This window comes from Dermacentor andersoni, chromosome 7 (assembly GCF_023375885.2).
Source record: "Dermacentor andersoni chromosome 7, qqDerAnde1_hic_scaffold, whole genome shotgun sequence".
Taxonomy (NCBI): domain Eukaryota; kingdom Metazoa; phylum Arthropoda; class Arachnida; order Ixodida; family Ixodidae; genus Dermacentor; species Dermacentor andersoni.
Genome location: NC_092820.1, coordinates 64,554,192 through 64,577,137, shown reverse-complemented (window position 1 = coordinate 64,577,137; position 22,946 = coordinate 64,554,192). Strand labels below are relative to the sequence as shown.

The 22,946-nt window shown below is 45.8% G+C and overlaps 1 protein-coding gene across 1 annotated transcript in view; it reads right to left on the bottom strand.

Moving 5' to 3' along the window:
• Positions 1 to 22,532, bottom strand: part of LOC126534376 (uncharacterized) — a 53,544-nt gene extending 31,012 nt beyond the window's left edge. Inside the window, exons 1-2 of the mRNA XM_055072126.2 lie at positions 22,470 to 22,532; positions 7,556 to 7,704 (exon numbers count right to left, since the gene is read on the bottom strand). Of these exons, the coding sequence (XP_054928101.2) occupies positions 7,556 to 7,704; positions 22,470 to 22,526 (206 nt within the window). The 5' untranslated portion in view covers positions 22,527 to 22,532. The remainder of the gene's footprint in view (positions 1 to 7,555; positions 7,705 to 22,469) is intronic.
• Between the last annotated feature and the right edge of the window lie 414 nt (positions 22,533 to 22,946).

Here is a 22,946-nt window from a genome sequence, read left to right as displayed (position 1 = left end):
ACAAAACGCAAGCGTGAGTTGGCAAAACCCGGTTAATTCCATCGTAAAAGCGTGACGTGGCTAGCAAGTGATTCATGTTGCCGCGCAGCCCCTATTCTTAGAGTGGCATAGGCACAAGCAGATGTTTTTGAGGAGCCGAGCGAGCACCTCCATCTAATCTGTCACTGCCGACGATTCCGCAGTGGCTCGGCGACGAATGAAATACAATGCCGTTTGCTTTCTCGAGTGCTTGATGATGACCCTTCCCTATTTCGTACACTAGCCGCTTGTGGAACCGATGACGCAGGGCAAACTGCAGACTTTGTAGGGCTGCTTTCGACTCGCAGGAAATGGCCCAGTGATTTGGCGGCTACTGGGATACGTAATTGAGTGCACCTTATAGAGCTTCAAGTTCTGCAGTCGACGTGGCATTGTGAGAATATTTAACTTGCAAAGAGACAGCGTCCGATGGAACAACCACTGTTCAGGTAGAGCTGTAGAAATTCGTTGGGCCGTCCATGTTAATGTCTGTTCGGTCAAAAAAGACCCGTGTTGGCAAGGCAGACAACTGCTTCAGGGCTAGCAATGCTAATCTGTCTCCTTAGAAATCCAAAGAACTGAGAGGTACAAGTGAATTAGCCGGAGACACCACAAGACCAATATTGGGAGTTTTGCAAGCTTGGGGCCAGATAGTAGTGAGTCATGGTGTCCGGTCACAGTACCACAGAATGTAGTCTGTGGTCTTCGCCCTGGCAAACCGGTTAAATTGTGGGATGATAGCCGTGAAAGATTTCGAATGTGCGCTCTTAGCGTCTCATCGACGATATGAGTGGTGAGAGGATGCTCCTGTGCAATGACAGTTGTCGCAGCTCTCGAAGGTCCTCTCGGGAGGCCAAGACATGTCCAAAGTGCTTGGGTCTGTACGCATGTAGTGGAAGAAAATTAGTCTTGCATGCATTGGACTAGATTGCAAGAATGCTTTGATGAAATGGGAGAAAACATTCCATGTATAGGTGTAACATATAGCGGATCGATGGTCGCATGGTTTTCTAAACATGGATTTAGACATATTCGCAATGCAAGTAGTAAGTTTTTTCTTCATGTAGGGGACATCGGCAGTTGAGGTGAGCTCAATAGCCACAATGACATGTAAGATCCTTTTAGTTTATTACACGCGATCGGCCGGCCCTCGATGCACAATGGTTAGAAGGACGTCGGTTTTCATGCGAATGCCACTACTTCACATTTTCCAGTACGTATTGTCAAACCTTCTCGGTGGCGAAGGTATGCCGCAGTCAGAGTTGCCGCTTTCGGTATGGAGCGCACTTCTGGCCGTGTAACGCCGGACGCCCGGATGCAAATAGCATTGGCGTAGAGCGAGACACTAGCTGGCTGTAGTAGTGCTTCGGTGAGCCCCACTAGAAAGAGATTGAAAACAGCAGGAGTCAACAGTCCGCCATGAAGGCCACCACGACTGGAAATATATTTAGTTGTGGGCCCATCTTCGCCAAAAATTAACACCGATATCCTTGAGAGATACCTGCTACTTCGTCTAAAGACGTCGCCTCCAAGTTCTGCAGCCTCAAGAGCGTGGAGAATGATTTCGTGGTTACGTTGTTGTAGGCACATGTTACGTATAAGAAGAGTGCCACAGAGGGATGCTTCATAGCTTTTTTTGCTGCGCGGAAATCACAAGATGAATGACACTGTGAATTGAGAACAGTCCACGTCAAAAACCAGCCATAGAATCGGGGCAGATGTCAAGATATTTAAGGTACCATTTCATACGTGCCAACAACATCATCTCCATGACCTTATCAATGTAACTCGGATGTACAATTTGTTGTTACGATGTTAGGTCCAGCGGACACTTTGTAGGCTTCAGTAGTGGTACCAGTCACCCACACTTCATCCTCGGGCACTATTGCTCGATCTTAATATTTATTGAAAACATCCAGAAAACCGCATTGCGCTGTTGAACCTAGGTGCTTTAAGGCAGCGTAGATCACCCCATTGGGACCAGGTGATGACGGCCGTCTGCACGGCTCCAAAGCCATTTTCCTTTCTTCCATAGTGAAAGGCTTTTCCTTAGTTTGATTTCTCGGGACGGCGACGTCATCGAGTGGAGAATCAGTAGAACGACGTCACTAGTAAGCTTCACACAAAAATCCCCAGCGACTTGAAGCTCTGGTGCACTTTTATGTAGATCAAGCGCTGTCAATGAACGACATTTTTGTGGAAGTGATCGAAGACGCTGAAAAGTTCTCCACACGGCGGATGACGGCTTGCGGGAATCCAGGGAATCGCAGAAGCCCTTGCATCGTTTGTCGTAAAGCTTGTTTATCTTACGCTGAACTTTCTGGTGTATGTGTCGGGCTTCCCTAAGGTCATAGATGGACCTAATGCGCCTATATCATCTCTCGAGCCGCCGGCGCATCGCATGAAGCTTCTTGAATTCTTTGTCTAAAGCTGTGTTGTAGATCATGTATACGTGCGCGTAGTAGCCTGCAGCGCTTGTATGATCATGTCATCAAGGTAGTTCGGGATGTTCATGTACGCACTTCTTCTCATCCAAATTCAGTAGGCTAGCCAGTCAATCTGTCTTGAGATCACAGCGAAAAGACAACTGTCAAAGCCTATGATAGTTACGTACGTAGGCGTAAGGTAACTGCCGGGAATTTCAATGTATTTGAACCATTGAACTTTGCACCTTAAGCTATGCGACACTAATGGGAAGGCGAAACAGATGATGTAGGTCTCTCCTCGGATGTAAATCGGGCTGCCATCATTCAAAACTGTCAATACATGATCGGCAGTGAGGTCATCTAGATTTTGCCTCGTTTATTTTTCCTGAATCTGCCCCAGAGTGGATGATGGGCGTCAAAATCACGCATGATTATAAATGGATCTGTATTTGTCGTATGTCGTGTTGTCTATGTCGATCAATTGAGCGTGATGCTGATATGTAGGCGCCTATCAGTGTGAATGACACCTTCTTCTTTTTAAGACGGAGAGACACCAATTGATTGACATCGGGAGGCTGCATTGTTTCGTAAACATACATGAGCTGCTTGCGTTTGTGCACAACTTGACAAGGTTGAATACAACATGAAGAAATAAATCATTCGTAATTAGACAGTCGTATTGGCTTTGGAAAATGAGGCTCACAAATGACGATAATCGGTAACTTGTTCTCAAAAGGGTGCCGAAATTGTGACATCCATGACTGCAGACCTCTGACATTTCACTGAAGTAATTGCACTTGCTTACGGAAAGGTAGCAGTGGTTGTAGATGTCAAGCCATCTACTTACTGTACACCAGCAAGTACCAGTTCAAAGGAGTTCATGACTTGCAGTGCGCATTTAGCGGATGCTGTTTGCCTATTATTCACGAATGAGTCCATAGCATTCACCAGCCATCTCAGAACACGCGATGAAATAGATATCTTGGGCAGCTTAATTATCTGCTGTCGAACTAGCGCTGGGCGGCAGTCTATGCTGTCGCTGCTCGGAGAAGTGTGCCTGTCTTAGTGCAGCCCAAGCAGTCAGCTTCTCTTTTCTGAGCCTACGTGTTTTTCTGGTCATGTAGGTGTAGGGTACTTGGCGTTAGTGTTGGTGGCGACGGCGTAAAGGAAAGCTTCGGAGGCTAAACGGCTTTTTTTTTCTTTCTTGGAAGAGCACCGCGACCAGATCATGTTATCGCCTAGGCGGCTTGACTCTTCTGATCAGAGGAGCGCAAATATTCGATTACATAGCGCGAATGACTGGCTCTCCTCTGGGTGGATTCTAAATTCCTCCCGTATTCAACGAGCATCACGCGCTCTGCTACGTTTTGTCCCTCAAGCATCCTACCAGTCGGCTTGGTCGTTGGGTTCTGCGGCTACACGAATATTTCTACACAGTCGTGCACAAGTCAGGACGCCTACATCAAGACGCAGACTATATATCACGTTATCCACTGGACGAACCACCCGCCATTATTGACAACGATACCGACACCTTACCTTTTCTCCGTATTTCAACTTCTTCACGATGACGACGAGCAACGCCGTGACTCCATCTTCCGAGCCATCATTCATGGCTTGGAATATTCGCCTTCCGACTCTTCCCTTCAACACAAGGTTCGGCTCGATGGTCCTGCCCTAATCCTGGTCATTCCTAAGTACCTCCTGTCAATTGTTCTCAATGAATTTCACGACTTATTCACCACAGGTCAGCTCGGCGTCTCCCGCACTTGCGGCTGCATTGGCCGACGCTTCTTTTGCCCAGGCATTGCTCGCTCCATCTGGAAACACTTTGCATCGTGTGAGAAATGTCAGCGCCGAAAAACCCCATCAACCCTCACTGCTGGGTGCCTTCAATCATTCGACGTCCCACCGGAGCCGTTCTTTCGCTTTCGCTTGAACTTAGTAGGTCATTTCCCTCTGTCAGCATCTGGCAACAAGGGGGTCACTGTGACAACAGATTACACCACGCGCTGCACACTCGCCAGAGCGCTTGCAACAATATGTACCACAGATGTCGCTTATTTTTCTCTAACATGAGGCATTTTGCATCGACGACAAGTCATCGACGACATCATGCAGTCCTGCTCAGCCCAGCACGAACTGACGCCGTGTTGCCGTTCGCAAACTAATGGATTTGCGGAGATCCTGAATTGAACCCTGACAGGCATGCTTGCAAAGTATGTCTCGTCCGACTATACTGACAGTGACCATGCTCCACCCTATGTAACATTTGCACATAATTTTTCGCGCCTTGACACTGCTGGTTTTGCCCTGTTTTTATGCTGTGCGGCCGTTAACCAACATCGTCACTGCACACATTCGTTCCATCCTCCACACAAGCTAGCAAATATTCACGTGATGTTATCGCCAGAGCAGCGCAAGCATGCGAAATTTCCCACGCTCGACTCCTGACTGTCCAAGGGATCCAACGGCGTTCGTACCATCGACAACACGGATACGTGCACCTTTCGCCTGTATATATGGTACCGCTGTGGTCCCGTCAAGTTCGACTGTCAAAACATTTGTTGCGTGCCCCCAGACGCTGGCAGGATGTGGTCTAATTTTCGACGTGGTATTCATCTGATCCCCTGCAGATAGCTGGAATCCGTTGACGCAATGAGCCGCGACATAAAAGGGTGGGCATTGCCGGCGATGGTGTTGGGCGTGCATCGTCAGGTATGACGGACGGCAACATACCACTGCGGAGTTCCAGGTTTGGGGAAAGCCTAACAGCCTTTACCAAATATGTTTTGTTTACTTACAAAGCCAGAAGGAAATCTGGAGGGCGCCTAAGCTTCGCCTTTCAGAGTGGAACGCGATACCATTCAAAGACCCCTGACTGTATTTCTATCTTCCCCTCAACTGCAGCTAATGTAACCGTAACATTTACTAGGAAAGCTGCTGGCGAACTTTATGTACGAAGTAATGGTTTTTGGTAGAAACGCGGCGTCTTCTGTGGGTGGATCTTCTTTTATTGCTTCCCATTTTTAATATTTCCCTCAGAGAAGAGATAAGATAAAATATATGCGCTGTTAGTGTTTTTTATGACATTATTTTGTCGGCTGCTCTTCACAATATTCCGACGAATACCTTGTGAACGGTGAAAGAAAAGGTATGAGTAACTTTGGTGGTAGAAATGTAGTTGAGAATGTGGGGTTCGGATTTTCGTTTGAAATTATTTTTGCCAATGTGACGCCCCACTCTTGCGCCGGACGTGGTCGCCACATTTTTTGCGACATGGGGCCCCTCACGATAAATACTCCTGTCTCGGTACACAGGCCCACACGATGTGCTTCGTTGCGCGGCTCCAGTTAAGCAAGAAATAGCCCCAGTCTCTGTCAGTGCCTCGTCTGCTCATGCTCTGCGTTCTACGGACGTTGTGTACGTCGCACGCTTGAAGCCTCATTACTCCCCTGTTGACACCTACATTTAGACACGAAATGGTGTTTTGCCGCCGGGAATAATGCACATATATTGCATGGTTGATTTTGGACGATGCATGCTGGTACCTCGACGGAGAGGGCAAATCACTCCAGAGTCTCGAGCTGTCAGCTGAACTGGCCAGCGCTACAGTTGTTTTTGTAAATATACGAGGGCGAATCATAATGTTCTTGCCCGTATCTTTTTAGCCAAATAACGGCTGTAAAGGCGAAGTCAACATATCAATTCTCAGCGGTGGAATTTTCTTGGACCGACCCGGCCTAATCTGCAGGTAGTCTCGCGGCACGGCGTTGCTGTCAGTTGTTGAGGATGACGGTTGTGCTTCACACGTCCATGGCGTACGAGCAGAGAAATGTGATACGTTTTTACAGATCACGATACTAACGGCCATCGAAATTCACAGGGAAATGCAGCCCGCATATGGGGAAAAGTGCTTCGTTTTGAGAAGTGTGAGGCTAGTCACTTGCAACAATGAAGCCAACACCAATGTCGGGCGGTGTTCTACAGTCAGCCAGACGAATTCTACCAAAGAGGCATCTCCAATTTAGTGCTGCGATGGGACAAATGTCTGAACCGTTCTGGGGAATATGTGGGAAATTAATGTAGGGATCTTTGCATAGTACGTAAATTTGTAAAACCTGTATGTACCTTATTTTGGCAAAGACTTTCTGACTCGCCGTCGTACATTGTAAATAGCCTTCATTGTTTCATCCCTCGTTCGCATAACAAGATAAGCATCTACTAGACGTGATTATCATACTACAAGTAAAACGCAGCAACAGTTGTGTCACTTTCGAAGCTCTGATGAAGCTCTTAACCCTTCAAACTTGAATTTATAAAATGGACATAAACAGGTGCAGACCCTAATCAGCATGGTGGCGAACCTGTCTATAACAATAGCATGACGTAGGCCAAAAGGCAGTGATATGTAAAGCACATGTGCATTAGGATGCTAAAGTTAGTGACCGTTGAATCTTTATTTATTCGTGTGAAACTTATGAACTTGAGCATGGTCTTGAATCTGTAAAGAGTCGCTGTATTATGAAAACCCATGAAGCGCCACTGTATTATCAATAGCGGAGCATGAGTTGGAGTACAACTGTTTAAATATATCCATCATGTCAATTTATATGTTCCATTTGACTTATACCGGTATAGACAGTGTCCCTTCGTGGGCGCAATGATTCTATCCTACACATTAATACAAAATTTAATGTGATGTAAATTTGACAAACTTAAAGACATTTATATGAATGAAACTATCGATATCCCTTACTTTACCCTACCGTAATAACTTTTTGCAAATATATATATTAGGGAAGTGCACACCCTAAATACTCTGGGTCAATATTTAGGAATATTTTGTTAAGTGGAAAAGTTGAAAACACCTGCGAAGTAATTTTTTACACCTAGTGTTTCATGTATGAATCTGTACGTTCTCGAAATATATATACAGCAGGATAAAGATGGCATTATTTTTAGACAATTTAAAATGATGGTCAGTCTATATATTTAGACGTCAAGTAAACTCCCTTCATTGAATAAGGACAAAAACTATTGGTGACGTATTAGACTAACAAAAGTGATATCTTGAATCATGGCAAGTTCTAGAAGAGGCCTATACTCACCATGTCCTGCCCACCTTGTAATGTTGAACAGTTACGTATTTAGGAGGTCTTGGTCCGGCTATTTCAAAATATTCGCAGTAGTGCTGGCGTCCGATATGCTGGTCGTAATTTCTATGACGAATCCATATTACCTGATTTGCCTTCAGTACCTGCGTCAAAGTACACAAAACTATATTTTCCTGTTTGCGAAAATTCATATGCACTAATAATCTTTGTAAGACATTGCAGTAGAGAGTAGTAGACAGGTAAGACGACAGTTATCAGCATGGCTGCTTTTCAATAACTCGGCCAGTCTTTAAGAAATTTTAGTGACTACAGTTTGCCCTCTACACCATCCATATAAACCATGGACTCCTGAGGGCCTAGGATCCCCAGCAGGCGAGTGATCCCCTTCAAGCGCCCAAGTAAACACGGTACTCGGAACCAGCTTCGAGGGGGCCACCATCTGCTGCACTCCATGCAGCCCTCATCAAGGCTATAAGAAACAAGGACAGATTGGGGCCTTCCACATCTTTGCCATGTGAAGAAGAAAATTTGAAGAAATCACGACACGATGAACTGGACACAAACCTATCGACAGAGCTGTTGCCGAAGACATAGACGAGGCAAGTTCTTTAGCCGTCACGTACAAGAAACAACGACCAGCTGGAATTTCGTTTATCTTCCAGCCAACGCAGCCTAAGGATGCCCTGTGGAACGTAAACCCGAACATTTTAACATCATCGATCCTGTCGAAAGCGCCAATCAAAAGTGCTGATTCGTCGCCTCAATAAGTACGGCAACCTCATGATGCGAGAGTCTACGTTTACCGCCACTAATCGCCTGCACATTGTCACTGCGTTAGGAGAGACGGTCATGCAAGCTCGCGCCCCGTCTTCGTACTCAGCCACTTATGGACCTATTCAGGGAGTCCCTGTTGAGTACTTCGACAAAGTTACAGGAATACATCCCGTGACAAGGTCAACTCGTAGGCAAGTACCCTACATACCTAATCACTGATGTTCTATCCTACAACATCAGTGATTCTAGAATTACCCAGGATTCTCCCACGCCAAACGTGTGTTACTTGGTTTCAGCAGCTGCCCTGTGACTGATTACATGGGATCTCCAACGCAATCTTACAACTGGCAAAGGCATGGTCATCTTGAAAAATACTGCAAAGGTACTGAAACGGGGAACGCATTTATTTCGGACAACCAATATACATAGTTGCCTAGGGAGTCGGCGTATGCACAGAAAGCCTGACAGAGCGCCGATCACCCGCTTGCACACATATGAATAACCAGTCATGCATAAATACGAACATAGGTTGGAAAACGAAACATATCATGATTTTTAATGAAATCCTGCGAGTAGAAACAAAATATGTATATTGAGATGATGTGTACACCAAAAAGAAAGCCTTATACACAGCTAGAGCTAAGAAAAAAAAAGAGACAAGTCTAGCATAGGCAAGTTACATAAGGTAAAAGAAGGAATTAAAAAGGGTGTAAAGTTAGATTTTGAAAAGGTAGACATGCATCTTCATTTTAAAAGTATAAATGAAAGAGCTTTCTTCAAATAATGTCATTATCGTGGGGTGTTCGCTAAGGAACTCAGGAATTTTGGAGGGTAATTTTTGTATGCCGTAGTTACTAAGAAGCGTATCTTTCTACTAAATGATGTGTCGGAAATTGTGGCTTTGACCTTTCTCTAGAAATTGCTTTAACAGGTCAGTTGGGTTAGATTTTACTTGGTGGTATACAACCATAGCTATTTTTTATATCGGGTGTTATTAATTATGAGCAGTCCATGCTTTTTAGAAAAGTGCCACTGTATGTGATCGAAAAGGCTGCAATTCAATTAAATGCAGAGCATTTTTTGTAGCTAATGTAAATCGCCGGTGTTAGTTTTTGTTGTTGTCCTCCATATAAGTTCTGTTAATCCACTGCAGGGCATACGCTGGACCCCCTTCACACAAAGGTTGCGCTTCTCGGGCTCAGCCACGATGTGCTAACTGCGGCGGCTTACGGACGATGCCCGAAAAAGGGCAGCTACACTCTTACACGCAGTCGAACAAGTACAAGGAAACCTCCCATCGCGGGGAGAACGCCCACCGAATCCATAGGTGGTATTTATGAGCCGGACGTTTGTTGACCGCAATACGTCCCATCGCGGAATGACACTCAAAGACTGCCTTGCTGATTCTGACACACGACAACGTGGACAAACTCCAAAAAATACCTCCGCTTCATCTGTTCGAGGAATCCCGAGAACTTAACAAGTCGCTGCGGAAGACCTCACAAGACGTTACATCTAATCAACCTACAACCCCACTCCGGAATACCAGGAAAGTTCATATACAAGCTACGCCTTCGACAACAAGTGAAATTAACATCTCAAACTTGATTGTACTTCTAGTATTTGGTGCAAGCAAAGCACTCCTTCGTGCTAGTCCGGCAGTTAAGAATCTCTCTAAGATTGAGGCAGTCATGACTCTTGAGTCACAAGTGACAGCCTCTTACACGTCAAATCGCATTTCTTCATTAAACCAGCAATGACTTCTTGAAGTGCCTCAAGGCCAGCGTTTACCACATACCGTTATCTCAAATCGTGTACTATATTTTAATGGAATTCCTGAAGTCTTCGTTCGAAACTCTCTGATTTTTAGCACCTTATATGCACCTACAAATTTTCTTTAGTGGTAATATCCGAGTTCCGTGTCGACCAGATATTCCGGATAAGTGGTTCTCATTTCCCTCATTCGCAGCGGACGAATGGTGTCAGCAGGCTACTGGTTGGCTTCCGCAACCACGTTCCTGTAGCCTAGATGGTTGTCTCCGCCCATAGTTCGAATGAGTACATCTGCGCGAAGAAAATCATTAGCAAGCCGATGTTCATTCTAATAGCTGCCTACTTCGAGCCAAGGCCGGTATTTCATGTGCCAAGATTGGAAAATTTTTTCTCAACAACAGCTGATCCACACATTATCTGCGACAATTTTAACGACCATAACATAATTTGGGGTCATATGCGCACCTGTGGACGAGAATAAAGGCTGGCTAATTTACTCGCAAAGGATCGAATTGAAACAGTGAACCGTGGTAGCATTAGTTACCTGAAGGGGCCAGGAGCCAACAGCAGGATTGATCTATCTTTTGTGCCATGGTATTTCGCTAAAAGGTTTAGCTTGTGCAGTGCATTTTCATATCGGCTTCTCGTTTCCAAAAGCCTTCACTAAAAGTAAAAATGAAATGCATGGACTGGAATGCTTTTAGAGATGCCTCTAACTGAAGTATTGCAGCTGCAACTCGAGAATACGAACTTGTGTCGACAATAGCCAATTGCCCGAAGAAAACATCACGCGCTACATTTCGGCACCCTGATATTCCTGCTAATAATGAAGAGTTTGAGCACCTTTGCGCTATCGGAAGACGTGCGGACCAAAAAATCACTGTGTGCTAAGGATGTCGAATGTCTGCGTGCTTCTCGACGGGCAGAGTGTCAAATAAGACGCAATCTCACGAAATTGTGTCGACAAGGGTGGAGAGATTTCTGGCTGAGGCTGGATGTATGTAAGCCTGTAGCTATTATTTGGCGTGTCATCTGATAATTGCGCTTGCTAGCCCAGCAGTTACACCTTTTCATGGCGCCCTGATTACACGAAGGACTAAGCGTGAAACAAACTACAGAAGAGCACTATAAGCTTATTTCTGCATCTGAGCATCGCGGCACATTCAGCGTGTTTTCGCCTGACAGACAGCCACCGCGAACGTCTACGGATGAAGTGGACTTTCCCTTTACCATGGAAGAACTTTCCGTGGCTATTGTTGATACCAACAAAATGTTTTCTCCCGCCTTCACGAAGTCAGCTATCAAGCTATAGCTCACCTCTCCCGCCACTGCCGTGTCCGACGGCGTCTCCTACAATACATCGTGGACAAGTGGTACAGTGTCTGCTGAATGGAAGCTCGCTAAAACTGTACATGTCATCAAGCCTGAGAAACAGCCGACCAGCTACGCATAATTCCGACCTATTGCTCAGCTGCGTTGGAAAACTAATGGCAAAAAATTATTCGTAAGTGAATAACGTGCTTCCTCGAAACGCGAGACATCTATCCCAAAGGAATGAATGGTTTTCGGCAGAATAGATCAGCACTGGACAATATAATATCCCTGTTTTCCTCTGCAGAAGAACATTTAACTACTGGACATATTCCAATCGTCATCTTCCTTGATATTGTCATGGGTATAAAACTATTTACAAGATGTATTTACAAGGCATATATAAACAAGAGCCGAGAATCCCGAGAGATGATGATGATGATGATGATGATGATGATGATGATGATGATGACCTCATGCTATGGCTCATACCCCCACTGGGGTATTGGCCAAGAATTGCGTGCTGAAACGAACACCTATTTTTTTGAACTGCTGCTTATTCGATGCGAGAAAAAATAAGAAAGAGAGATAAGGAAGCATAATAAAGGGACAAATTACAAGCCAAAAATAAAGAAGGTATTCGTTTTGTTGACTGTATGTAACCGCAACGGTATCAAATACGTCCCTGTGGCTGACCCCTATAACTGACGCATCGAAAGATAGTATGATTTCTGATAATAACATTAACCCTCATTTAGCAAGCTGAGATTCTAGATGTCCTTTTCTTAACAATTTGTATCGTATACATACCAAAAATAATGATCTAGTGATTCTGTTTCTTGGCAGTATGGACACAGAGGCGATAGCGTCAGACCAGTCCTGTGTAAATATAGGTTTAATGGAGGGACACGGCTGCACAATCTCGTGATCGCTACTTCCAACTGTCTTGATAGTTACCACTGGATTTTCGACGGAAATTTTAGGTGCTGATATTCTGTCCATATTCTTATTGATTCACTGACATCTCTATGAATTGAATACTTTCTATATCTGATTGCTGTTATGTGCGCCACCAAAGGAAAAACAGGCATTATAGGTCCACTCAGGGATGCTCGCGCCAATGAGTCTGCCATTTCATTTGAATGTAAGCCACAATGGCCATGTAACCATAATATATTTAGAGAATTCAAATGTGAAGGAAGTAATGTTAGACACGTCTTTAGAGGTGGCGAATTGGATGAAGCTGTAAGCGAAGTACAGACCGAAAGGGAATCTGTCATAATAACCACACTTATTGAGTTCGAAGGGGGTTTCCGAAGCGCTAAAAGCACTGCTAGCAGTTCGGCTTCAAAAACTGGTCGTCTTCACCATCGACGACCTTGTCCTCTTTTTCCACCGTAACACGACCCCCGGCAGAAAAAGCACCGTCCCGGCGCTTAAGAAGGGGCCGTGGGTAATGACATAGTGAGGCTTAAGCCGAGAGACGTGTACGGCGTCAGGTGATGTGCAACCGGGTGGCATGACGAAGGTCTCGGGGATTATCTCGTAAGTGACGTTGGTCACTTGACGTAGAACACAGCAAGGGCTTTTGTAGCACGGAAGGAGTTTCTCGGAGAGCCCAACTCGGTGTCAAGGGGACTAAAGTAACACGAGAGAGCCTGATGAATAATACGTGTCACGATGGCGGCGATGGTAAGCGTGTCGTTGAGATTCCTGCGACGCCAACAGACGAGTACGGGCCAGCTGGCACGCATAGTCAGCGTGGACGATGGCGTCGCGAGCATATTCGGTTCTCGAAAGCTGTATCAAGGCGACTGAAGCGTCCAATGGCAACACTGGGTCACGACCGAAGAGTAAGTAAAAGGGGGAATACCCAGCAGTATCGTGACGCGATGAATTATAGGTGAACGTGACGTAGGGCAGTGCCACATCCCAGTCCTTGTGGTCGGTTGAAACGTATTTCAATAGCAGGTCACTAATGGTCCGATTAAGTCGCTAAGTAAGACCGTTGGTCTGGGAATGATAGGAGGTGGGATGTTGGTGCTTGGTAGAACATGAACGTAGGATATCGGCGATAACTTGGGAGAGGAAAGTGCGGCCTCGGTCAGTAAGGAGCTGTCGCGAGGCGCCATGTAATAAAATGATATCCCGGAGTAGGAAATCTGCGACGTCGATTGCGCAGCTCGTGGGAAGTGCCCGAGTGACGGCATAGCGCGTCGCCTAATCAGTAGCGGCAGCGATCCACCTGTTGCCGGAGCCAGACTCGGGGAAATCGCCAAGGAGATCCAAACCCACGCGAAAGAATGGCTCAGGCGAAATGTCGATCAGCTGTAAGTACCCGACAGGAAGCGTTGCTTGCCTCTGTCATAAAATTGACACATCCATGCCAGAGGCGGACAAGGTTGGACACATTATCAAAGGCATCGCGGACGACGCATTCAACCTTCTGGTCTTTAGAAACTTGTCGACTGCCCATGTCATCATGAAGTCATGCAGCTGCTTCGAGCAGGCGAAGAGTCGCCGTATATGCAATCAGTTTACACGGTTTCCAAATACTGCATCGACCTCTTCCTGTACTGACCCCACCGACTAATCTAGCTCTCCACCACCAAGCGAAAACGTGACCCGAATCTTACGCCGCGAACTCGAAGAAGCGTTCCCTGCCGAGCCTCAACAGACGTGGTGGAACAACACCGCTGAGACGATATCGCACATCCAGTCCGTGGTTCGCCAGAAAATCGCTAATATGGGTCTTCCCAGTGCCTGCTCCTTGAGTCGCCCTGACACCCGCCCTGCTCCTATGCCTCGGTCCTATCGCAGTCCACTTCAGTGTCCGTTGTTCCTACACTACCAGGAATCCGTCGGACTGGCGTACACCTGAGGAAAGGCCGATCTGTTTCTGCTGCGGCCGAATCGCTCATGTTTCCCATCACTGCCAGAGCCATTGGCCGTCGCCTACTCGAAACACCTTCCGAAATTCAAGTTCGCCCCGAAGTTCCTCACCCTGTCGCTTCTACGACGCTTCCGACGCCACTACCTTGACTCGTCGCTATGCTCGCTCACCCTCGCCTCAACATTGCCAGCCATGTCCGTCCCAGCTTCACCGCCCGCCGTCGCCGACCTACCCGGGACCATCCCAGCAGGAAAACTAGGCAGTGTGGCATGTCGAGGTGGTGCTGCATTGTCGAATTCGTCACAATATCCTCCTTTGCCGCTGTTTAGGAGAAATAACCTTCTTGACGTCCAAGTTGATGGAACACCCGTCACAGCCCTCATAGATACCGGAGCACACATATTGATTATGACCAGCCGCCTACGCCGCCATATAAAGAAAACTGTTACGCCTGCCGTTACTCGGTTCGTACGAATCGCCGACGGTAGCACGGTAACCGTGGTCGGAATGTGTACTGCACGTGTGAGTATTTCCGGCCGTCATACTCTCGTCCTTTTCAATGTGCTCGTCCAATGCCCCCATGACCTCATCCTAGGCCTAGACTTCCTCTCCGCCCATTCAGCGCTCATCGATTGTTCTTCAAGTACTGTGCGTCTTGACCTGCCTCTACTAGACGTTCCTCCAACACCACACGAAATTCGCCTAAGACAGACTGATTTTGTTCACGTCCAACCACAGCTCTACAGATACATATAAATGTGGCCGTCTGCGCCAGTTCCCGATACTGATTACATCTCCACTCCCATAAATTCCATCGTTCTCACCCACAGCGTTACTGTCCCGCATACAATACTGAGGGTCACAGACAACCGCAGGTACCTCCCTGTTGTGAATTTCGTGCTCGCTAAGGGAATTCTGCCTAAAGATATCACCCTGGCTACAATCACTGCTTTAGAAGTTAGTTGTGTTGAGACTTTTGCCGTCGACGCTTCCTGTGAGCCTTGCCGGTCGGTCAAATGTGCTGACAACGACATTCGGAAAATGATCGCCCCGAATCTCACTCCTGCGGAGACTGAGCAGCTGTGCAGACTATTACTTCCTACAAAGATATATTCGACCTGAACAACCGACACTTAGGCCAGACGTCACTTGTCAGACATCGTACACACACAGGCGATAATCCACCCATCCATCGGAAAGCCTACCGAGTTTCAGCTTCGGAGCGTCACGCCATCAAAACGGAAGCAGACAAGATGCTAGCGAAACACATCATAGAGGCATCTTCAAGTCCGTGGGCGTCCCCTTTCACGCTGGTCAAAAATAAGGACGGCTCATGTAGATTCTCCGTCGACTACCCCGCACCTCGACCAAAATGTCACGGGTATAAAACTATTTACAAGATGTATTTACAAGGCATATATAAACAGCAGCCGAGAATCCCGAGATTCTTTTGCCATTTCGTCGTGTTCACCATCGACGACCTTGTCCTCTTTTGCCACCGTAACAATATTAAAGCCGGCTTAGGTGTTGTTTTACATCACTCAAGTCTTAATGCCATTGAAGCTGTAGGCCATAGAGGGCGCCTTTATACATGGCTATCCAACTATCTAGAAAAATGGCAGGTGTGTGTGGTAACTCCAGAAGGTCTGACATATTGCTATGCTGTTGAAAAATTAGTTCCAGAAGGGGCAGTCCTGAGCCCCTTGCTATTCAACAACGCTCTCATTCACTTAGTATATGTCGCACTGTATGCTGATGACATCTGTACAAAGATTTCGCGTCACAATCTCGTCGAGTAACTCAGCAGCGACTACAGCGAGCGCTTTTCAACACGTCATCATGTTTTATATCGCGGGGGCTACATCTATCACCAGAGAAACGCGCCGCTATGGCCTCTACTCACAAGCGCATGTATGGCTACCGACCGATACTTCGTAGTCGAGCCCTTCCCTACGTACGAACACATCACTTTCTCTGTGTCTTCATTGATCGTAACCTCTCCTGAACACCGGAAGTGAAAGTGTTACGGGGGATAATCTCAAGCGCATCCCAAACTATTCGTTTTCGTGCTGGACCCCGGTGGCGTAGAGACTGCCGGTCGATGACGATGCTTCATAACGCTTATGTTGATGGCCTCCTGCGCTATGGCCTTCCTATCCTGCAGCGACTGTCCCAACTAATAAACCAAGCTTGGAAAACGCTCGTAACAATAGCCTGTGTGTTTGTCTCGTTTTTCCGAAGGCGCCTTCTTGTATAGGGACAGTAGCCGAGGATCACTGTTTATGTCCTGACCTGCTGCGAATTCAGGAAACCACCCGCATACATATAAGGCACGTGGTGCAAAACAAGAATGATTTCGTGAGTAATATAAAAATGCAAAGCAATTACAAATTCGGGCAAGCTGTTGGCGAAATGCGACTCACTATTCACAAACAAGCATCACAGATCATGGCACTACAGTTCCCTCTCTGCATTCTGTCTCCTCTACATATTCGAAAGTACATCCCTGTAATAGAGTCCAAGAAGAACATGCCTGAAGCCGCTATTTTACAGACAGCACTGGCCTACATGAGCGAGAAATAATCCACTACGAATTACCTGACGGCTCGTCTACGCTACATAGTTATTGCTGTCGTATTTTCATTCCTGGCACAGAGCAGATATTTTCGTGACATATAAAGCGAGTAACTTCATCAACATTATCTGAGCTGTACGCGATTAAATAGGCGCTTAAATACGTACTACGGCAACTTGAACAACAATAGACAATCTTCACAGACTCGAAAGAAGCTTTGTAATGCCTTTCCAAGTATTTTCCCTAAAAGTGAAGCTGCAGCTTTGGCGAAGCGCTATGTACTCAGTGAACGACGTAGAAGGTGGTCTTCAACTTCAGGAAATTACAACTTTTTACTCAACATCAACCCAGAACTCCAATAAAGGCTACCACAACATCTACCACCGTATCTGGAGACCCTCTATCACAGGCTTCGATTGAACGGTGCATGCACGAACAATTTTCTTTCCCGCAATAGTCCGACCACAAATGCATGTTGTCACAACTGCGGCGGGGTAGTACCTCTATAGCACACCTTGTTCGAATGCCCAGCATACAGAGACGAGCGACATCAATATGAGATGAACACGGAAAAGCTCGACCAAGGACCCGTCGCATTGACACGGATGCTGGGTCCCTGACATTCTCCAGCATCTTCCCTGCCCAGCTCACCCATTTGACCGTGCCGGCATTGATTTATACGGGCCTCTTCCATCTACTGGCGCTTGCAACCGATGAATTGTGGTCACCGTAGATTTCACGCGATATGCTGAAACCATCGCCATGGCGGCCGCATCAGCAAAAGACGTCACCACGTTCATTCTAGACAACTTTGTTCTCCGCCATGGGACACCACATGAACTGCTGAGGAATCGGGGTTGCGTATCCCTTCCGGACGCCCTGCAGTCACTCCTGAATGCCAAATTATTTCCCGCACTACTACTGCTTATCAACCACAGACCAGTGACTTAACAGTACGATTCAACAGCACTCTCGGTAACATGCTACCCATGTATGTTGCGTCTGACCACACCAACTGATATCTTGTACTTCCATTCATCACACACGCATTTAACACCATTATAACGTTATATAACATTACATAGCACCCCCAAAAACATCGCCATGCTCTTGGGTCTCACAAATTCCATACTGATGCCCTCCATTTCTCGTTATCCCCCCTGACGATCAGGGAATGGAATAACCTGACCCCCACCATTACCAGTAGGACATCTTTAGCTCATTCCTCTAAACTAATTTAAAGCGATTTGCTGGCCTCGCAATATTGCAAAAGGGATATGTTTTTGCCTTTGTCCTCGTATAAGCCAAGTGCCAATGGCATTGGTGTGTAAAATTTACTTATGTAGATTTTATTGTATGCCTTACAGGTGTCAATTGCACATTTGGTTGCATATTATTTTATTTTTTATTTATGTTCTTTTGCCTTGTACTTGCGCTCCGGTTAAAATCCCTTTTGGATTTACGGTATGCATGAACAAATAATTAAATAAATGAGTAAATAAATGAATAAATAAATAAATAAATAAACGCGTATGTAAATAAATAAACACTACCGCCCAGAACAAAATTCACTAAATTTTCTGCTCAACGGCATTACCACACCGTCTTTGAATGTGACGTCAATCTCACCATTCCAGGATGTTTTTTTTTTTTTTTTGCTGTGTACGCCGTCGGCCACTGTTTGTAACATCGATTGATCACGCCAGATTTTGGCCTCAAGGGACATCTTTTCGATTTAAAACCGTCGCATGCTAATTTTGTGGTTCTTGCGCCAAGCATTACAAATGACAGCAATGGTAGCGTGTTTGCGAAAACACTTATTTATCAACGCCATAGTTTTTTCGACACAGCCTAATTGCAAGCCTAGAATCAAAGAAATTTACGAATCTAAAAACAAAAGTAATATTTTTTAGGAATGTAGTTCTGGTAACCCAAGCATCTACTATAGTAAAGCTTTTGTGGCCATAAACGCCATCGCTGAAGGTACAACGCAATAATTGGGGCAGGAGGGAGTAATCCCGTGACACCACCACCGACTGGGTGGCAGTGCTGTTACGCTGACACCATGAAAACAGGAGTGCAATACTTGCGGCTGGGAGTCCACAGAGCGGTCGGGAAATAAACCGCGGCGACTTCACCAATACGACTGCGTTGAGGGTTTACGTTGGCTGCCGGGTAGGCCACGTTGCCACACCTGCATGGCAGCAGGTATGGCGTAGCGGACTAATCGCTATCCGCAATCCCCAACAAAAACGAAGGACTGTGAGGCTCCTCTGGGCAGACCTCGTTGGTTCTGCATAATTCGAGATCGAACGCCGGATCTCACGCGCCCACTGCTCTTGCCACACCACACTGCCACATGCACTCTACCTTCCACTGTGTCCGGACATACCATCGTGCTGCAGTGGATTCCTGGCCATTGTGGAATAGCTGCAAACGAACAGGCTGACGCAGAAGCAAAACAGGCGCACACTGACGGAACTATCATAAAAATTCATTTTTCCCGGTATGACTTTAACGCCTTGCTCCATACGTCCCTTAAAACTTCTACGGCGCAACATTGGGACAACCCCGAACATCGACAAGAGCGCCTCCATAGACTTGACGCTGGATTACAATTCCGGCATCCACTTCGGTTGCGGAGAAGCCAGGAAACGCTCATTCATCGATTACGGCTGGGTGTGGCATACACCAACCGATACCTTCACAAGATTGGACAAACGCGGGACCCTGAATGTAGCGTCTGTCACACTCTCGAGACAATAGCTCACGTACTTTGCGTGTGCCCTCAATATGCGGCCGAACGAAGAAAACTCAAATCTACAGTTGACAGCTTGGACTCCCGCCCCTTTTCAGAAGAAAAGCTTTTAGGCGCGTGGAGGAGTGTTGACTGTGCCCAACGTGCCATAAAAGCACTTTTGAACTTTTTAAGTGAGACTGGTTTAGACGATCGCCTCTAGAAGCTGTGAGACGTGTAGTCAGTGCGAAATGTGTTTGCGCAAAAACTTTTTCTGGCAAGATTACTTTTTGTATGAACAAGATTACTCTTAGTGTATTGCGTCTCCAGTGCGCATCCGCATATTGGACAACGTGTATATAGTATCTCATTGTGCCATATCATAATCATCCGCCACCTACCTTTCCCTGTATTTCCCACTTCCCCATTCCCCAGTGAGGAGTAGCAGGCTAGAGACACGCTCTCCAGGCCGACCTCTCCTCCTTTCTCTCCATTAAAATCTACTTCTCCTCCTCCACTGTGTCTCTCCCTTCTCACTCCCGTTGCCATTGCGGAAATTATTTAATTTCGCAAGCTATAAGGATGGGATTAAGACACCTAAATTCTAGATTCTCGCTGTTTGATGATTCACTAGATGAGGAATCAAGGGGCTCGATCTTTATCTGCAGCATTCTTTCTCTCCTTCCGGGCACGTTTCGCTAGGTTCTTGTGTGGCATGTTTCCAAACCTATTCAATGTCAAAAATAGGAGTGTTCGATTGTGGGACTGAACAAACACCAGCTAGCTCTTCAAGACAACTGGCACTTCCATCATAACCTATAGTGCTAACAAGAGTGCCAGTTGCCAAACTTGCCAATGTATTTCGCTTGCGGCAGTTTGCATGCAACAAGTTGCGTGTAACAGGGGGAGCACAATAATTTTCCGTATTCTGCTCTTATGGCAGATAGCGCTTTGGTATGGTGCCACGTATTTAGCATATGCCCACAGTGTCAAGTTATTTCCACGTAGCAGCTAACACTATGTAGATGTGTGCCCTTAAACCACGTTCGGTATCAACCAAGCTCGTAATAGAACAAGTTGCAATGCGTCCTCTACGCACAGAAAAAAAAGGTGTCGTCATTTTATATATGCCATCGCACACATACTGGAGTCACATATTACGTTCCTCTCCTTACATATACACGTTGGTCTGGTAGCAGTGCGCAGAAGTTTACTCCAATTGGTGCGGTAAATGCAGATGCTTGCAAATTGCTTTGCACAAAACCAATTTCCCCACTGCATGAGAACTGCACAATATTTTGTTAGTCACAATCGTACGATCCTAATCGACAATGCATTCAAGTAACCCATTTAGGAGGAAAGCAAAAATTGTGCTACAAGCACTGCACTCGCAGCAATAACAGTGTATTCGACAGCGAAACGACGTACATTTCGTAGCATTGCCATCTTTGTAGATACCAGCAAAGATTCACTTAAAATTAAAATGACCAGCAAGTTGTCACGCGCCAGCAACGAAACAAGTAACAGATCTCAGTCGTTGGCGGCGAACATTCCCTGTCACAACGCTGGCGCGCTACAGAACACCGATGGCTGGGAGGAAACACTTCATGCTACCTCTGGCTTGAACGTGTCTTCGAAATTTGAGATTGCACTATGTTCAAAACTAGGAGGGCGCCAAGATGAAGCACACGAAGACTACCGCCAACTCGGCGCCCCCACCTTTGCAGCCACCGTAGAAGAGCTACACGATAGGGTGAGCGGGCCGCGTATGCACTCAGCCGCGCAGTGCGCAGCGACAGCTGGACTAGAGGAGCAGACGCTGTGATTTTGAGCTAGAGTATATCCTCCTTCCGACACCCAAATTCAAAAAGCGCCGCCAACCTCAACGTCTACTTATCACATAAAACCACTAAGAGCTTTATCAATAACAAATACGCACAATTATAGGAATGTCTGTCGCGTCCGTGTCCCTATTTCACAATTCAGCGGGTTTAGGAGTTCAATCCCAAGTGCCCGAAGAGAATGAATTGATTTGCTGTGCCATTTGGCAATATTTATGGTGAGGGTGAAAGGTGACCGGCATATGACTTGCCATGACAAAGATGGCGCAATGGTTTGGCTGGATGGACGCATACTCAAACACAGCAAATCACACCGACGATTTTCATGTGCAACTACAGTAAATAGTAACTGATAGCGCTGTCCCTTCCAAAATACAAAGAAATTGTCAATGCAAACAATATGACAGTACGTAGCCACCCACTGATACTAAAGCAATGTGCTGTTGCGTCTTTTGTTTTAATATTAGGCTATACAGTTACCTTCACAAACGCGTCTTTTTTTTTAATATTGCAGTAAATGTATATCAATTAATAGTAGTTTAGAGTCAGCGAAGAGGAACTTTTAATGTCCTATTTAATTTTCCTATTAGCCTGGTGTAGGTAACGTGCTCAATTTCCTTTCCTACTAAAGCAAGAAAATGGCGGAACAATATAATTTTCTACCCTCAGATATCAATGTTAGCGCTCAGGTTGCCCTGAAGAATTCACCCCGCTGCTTAATACACAGCTTCAAATCAATTGGTGCGTTTCCTATAATTTGGGTATGTGCAACATACGACATTCTCTCTTACAACATATGCAAAGTAGAAGCTCATGATTGGTTATATGATAAGCAAGGTACTTATTGCAACAGAAATTGAGAATTTCATGCAGGTTTCATCAGAAAACACCATTGTATAGTCTTTATAGGGAAGGCAACCTCAGCGTATCTTAAATAAGTTGAGTATCATGATTTGAAAATGTGCAACGCGCTAAGCTGTAAAATCTTGAGTAAGAAAACTTACATTCTGAAGGTCTGTTAGATTAAGAAATTTGTACGCAAGAACCAAAGTAATCAGCATAGTTCCTCCTCAGCTTCGACCATAATGACAACGTTGCTGAAGCTATTTAAGGAATGATGTGGATGCTATTGCTTAAACCGGAGCGCTTAGTCGACGAACGTACCTTTAAGTGATGATCTTTTGTATTCTTTCAGATACGTGAACAACAATGAGCAATATTTCTGTGCACAGCAGCTGCTTGAAAAGTGCAGCTGCTTTAGCTATGGTAGCGAAAAATGGCGTACACTACATATTTTCAGCCTGTATTCGGCAAACCACATTCAATAAAGATTTCTTATTTTTCAAGTTGATTTCAAGTAATATTTTCTCACGGGTTTTAGTCATCTTTATTTCTTCACTTTCGAAGGTTGCTTCCTACAATTTCTGTTTTTAAGTATAGTGCGAAAGAAACAGATGGTATTTGTAGTTTGTGTTTGTTCG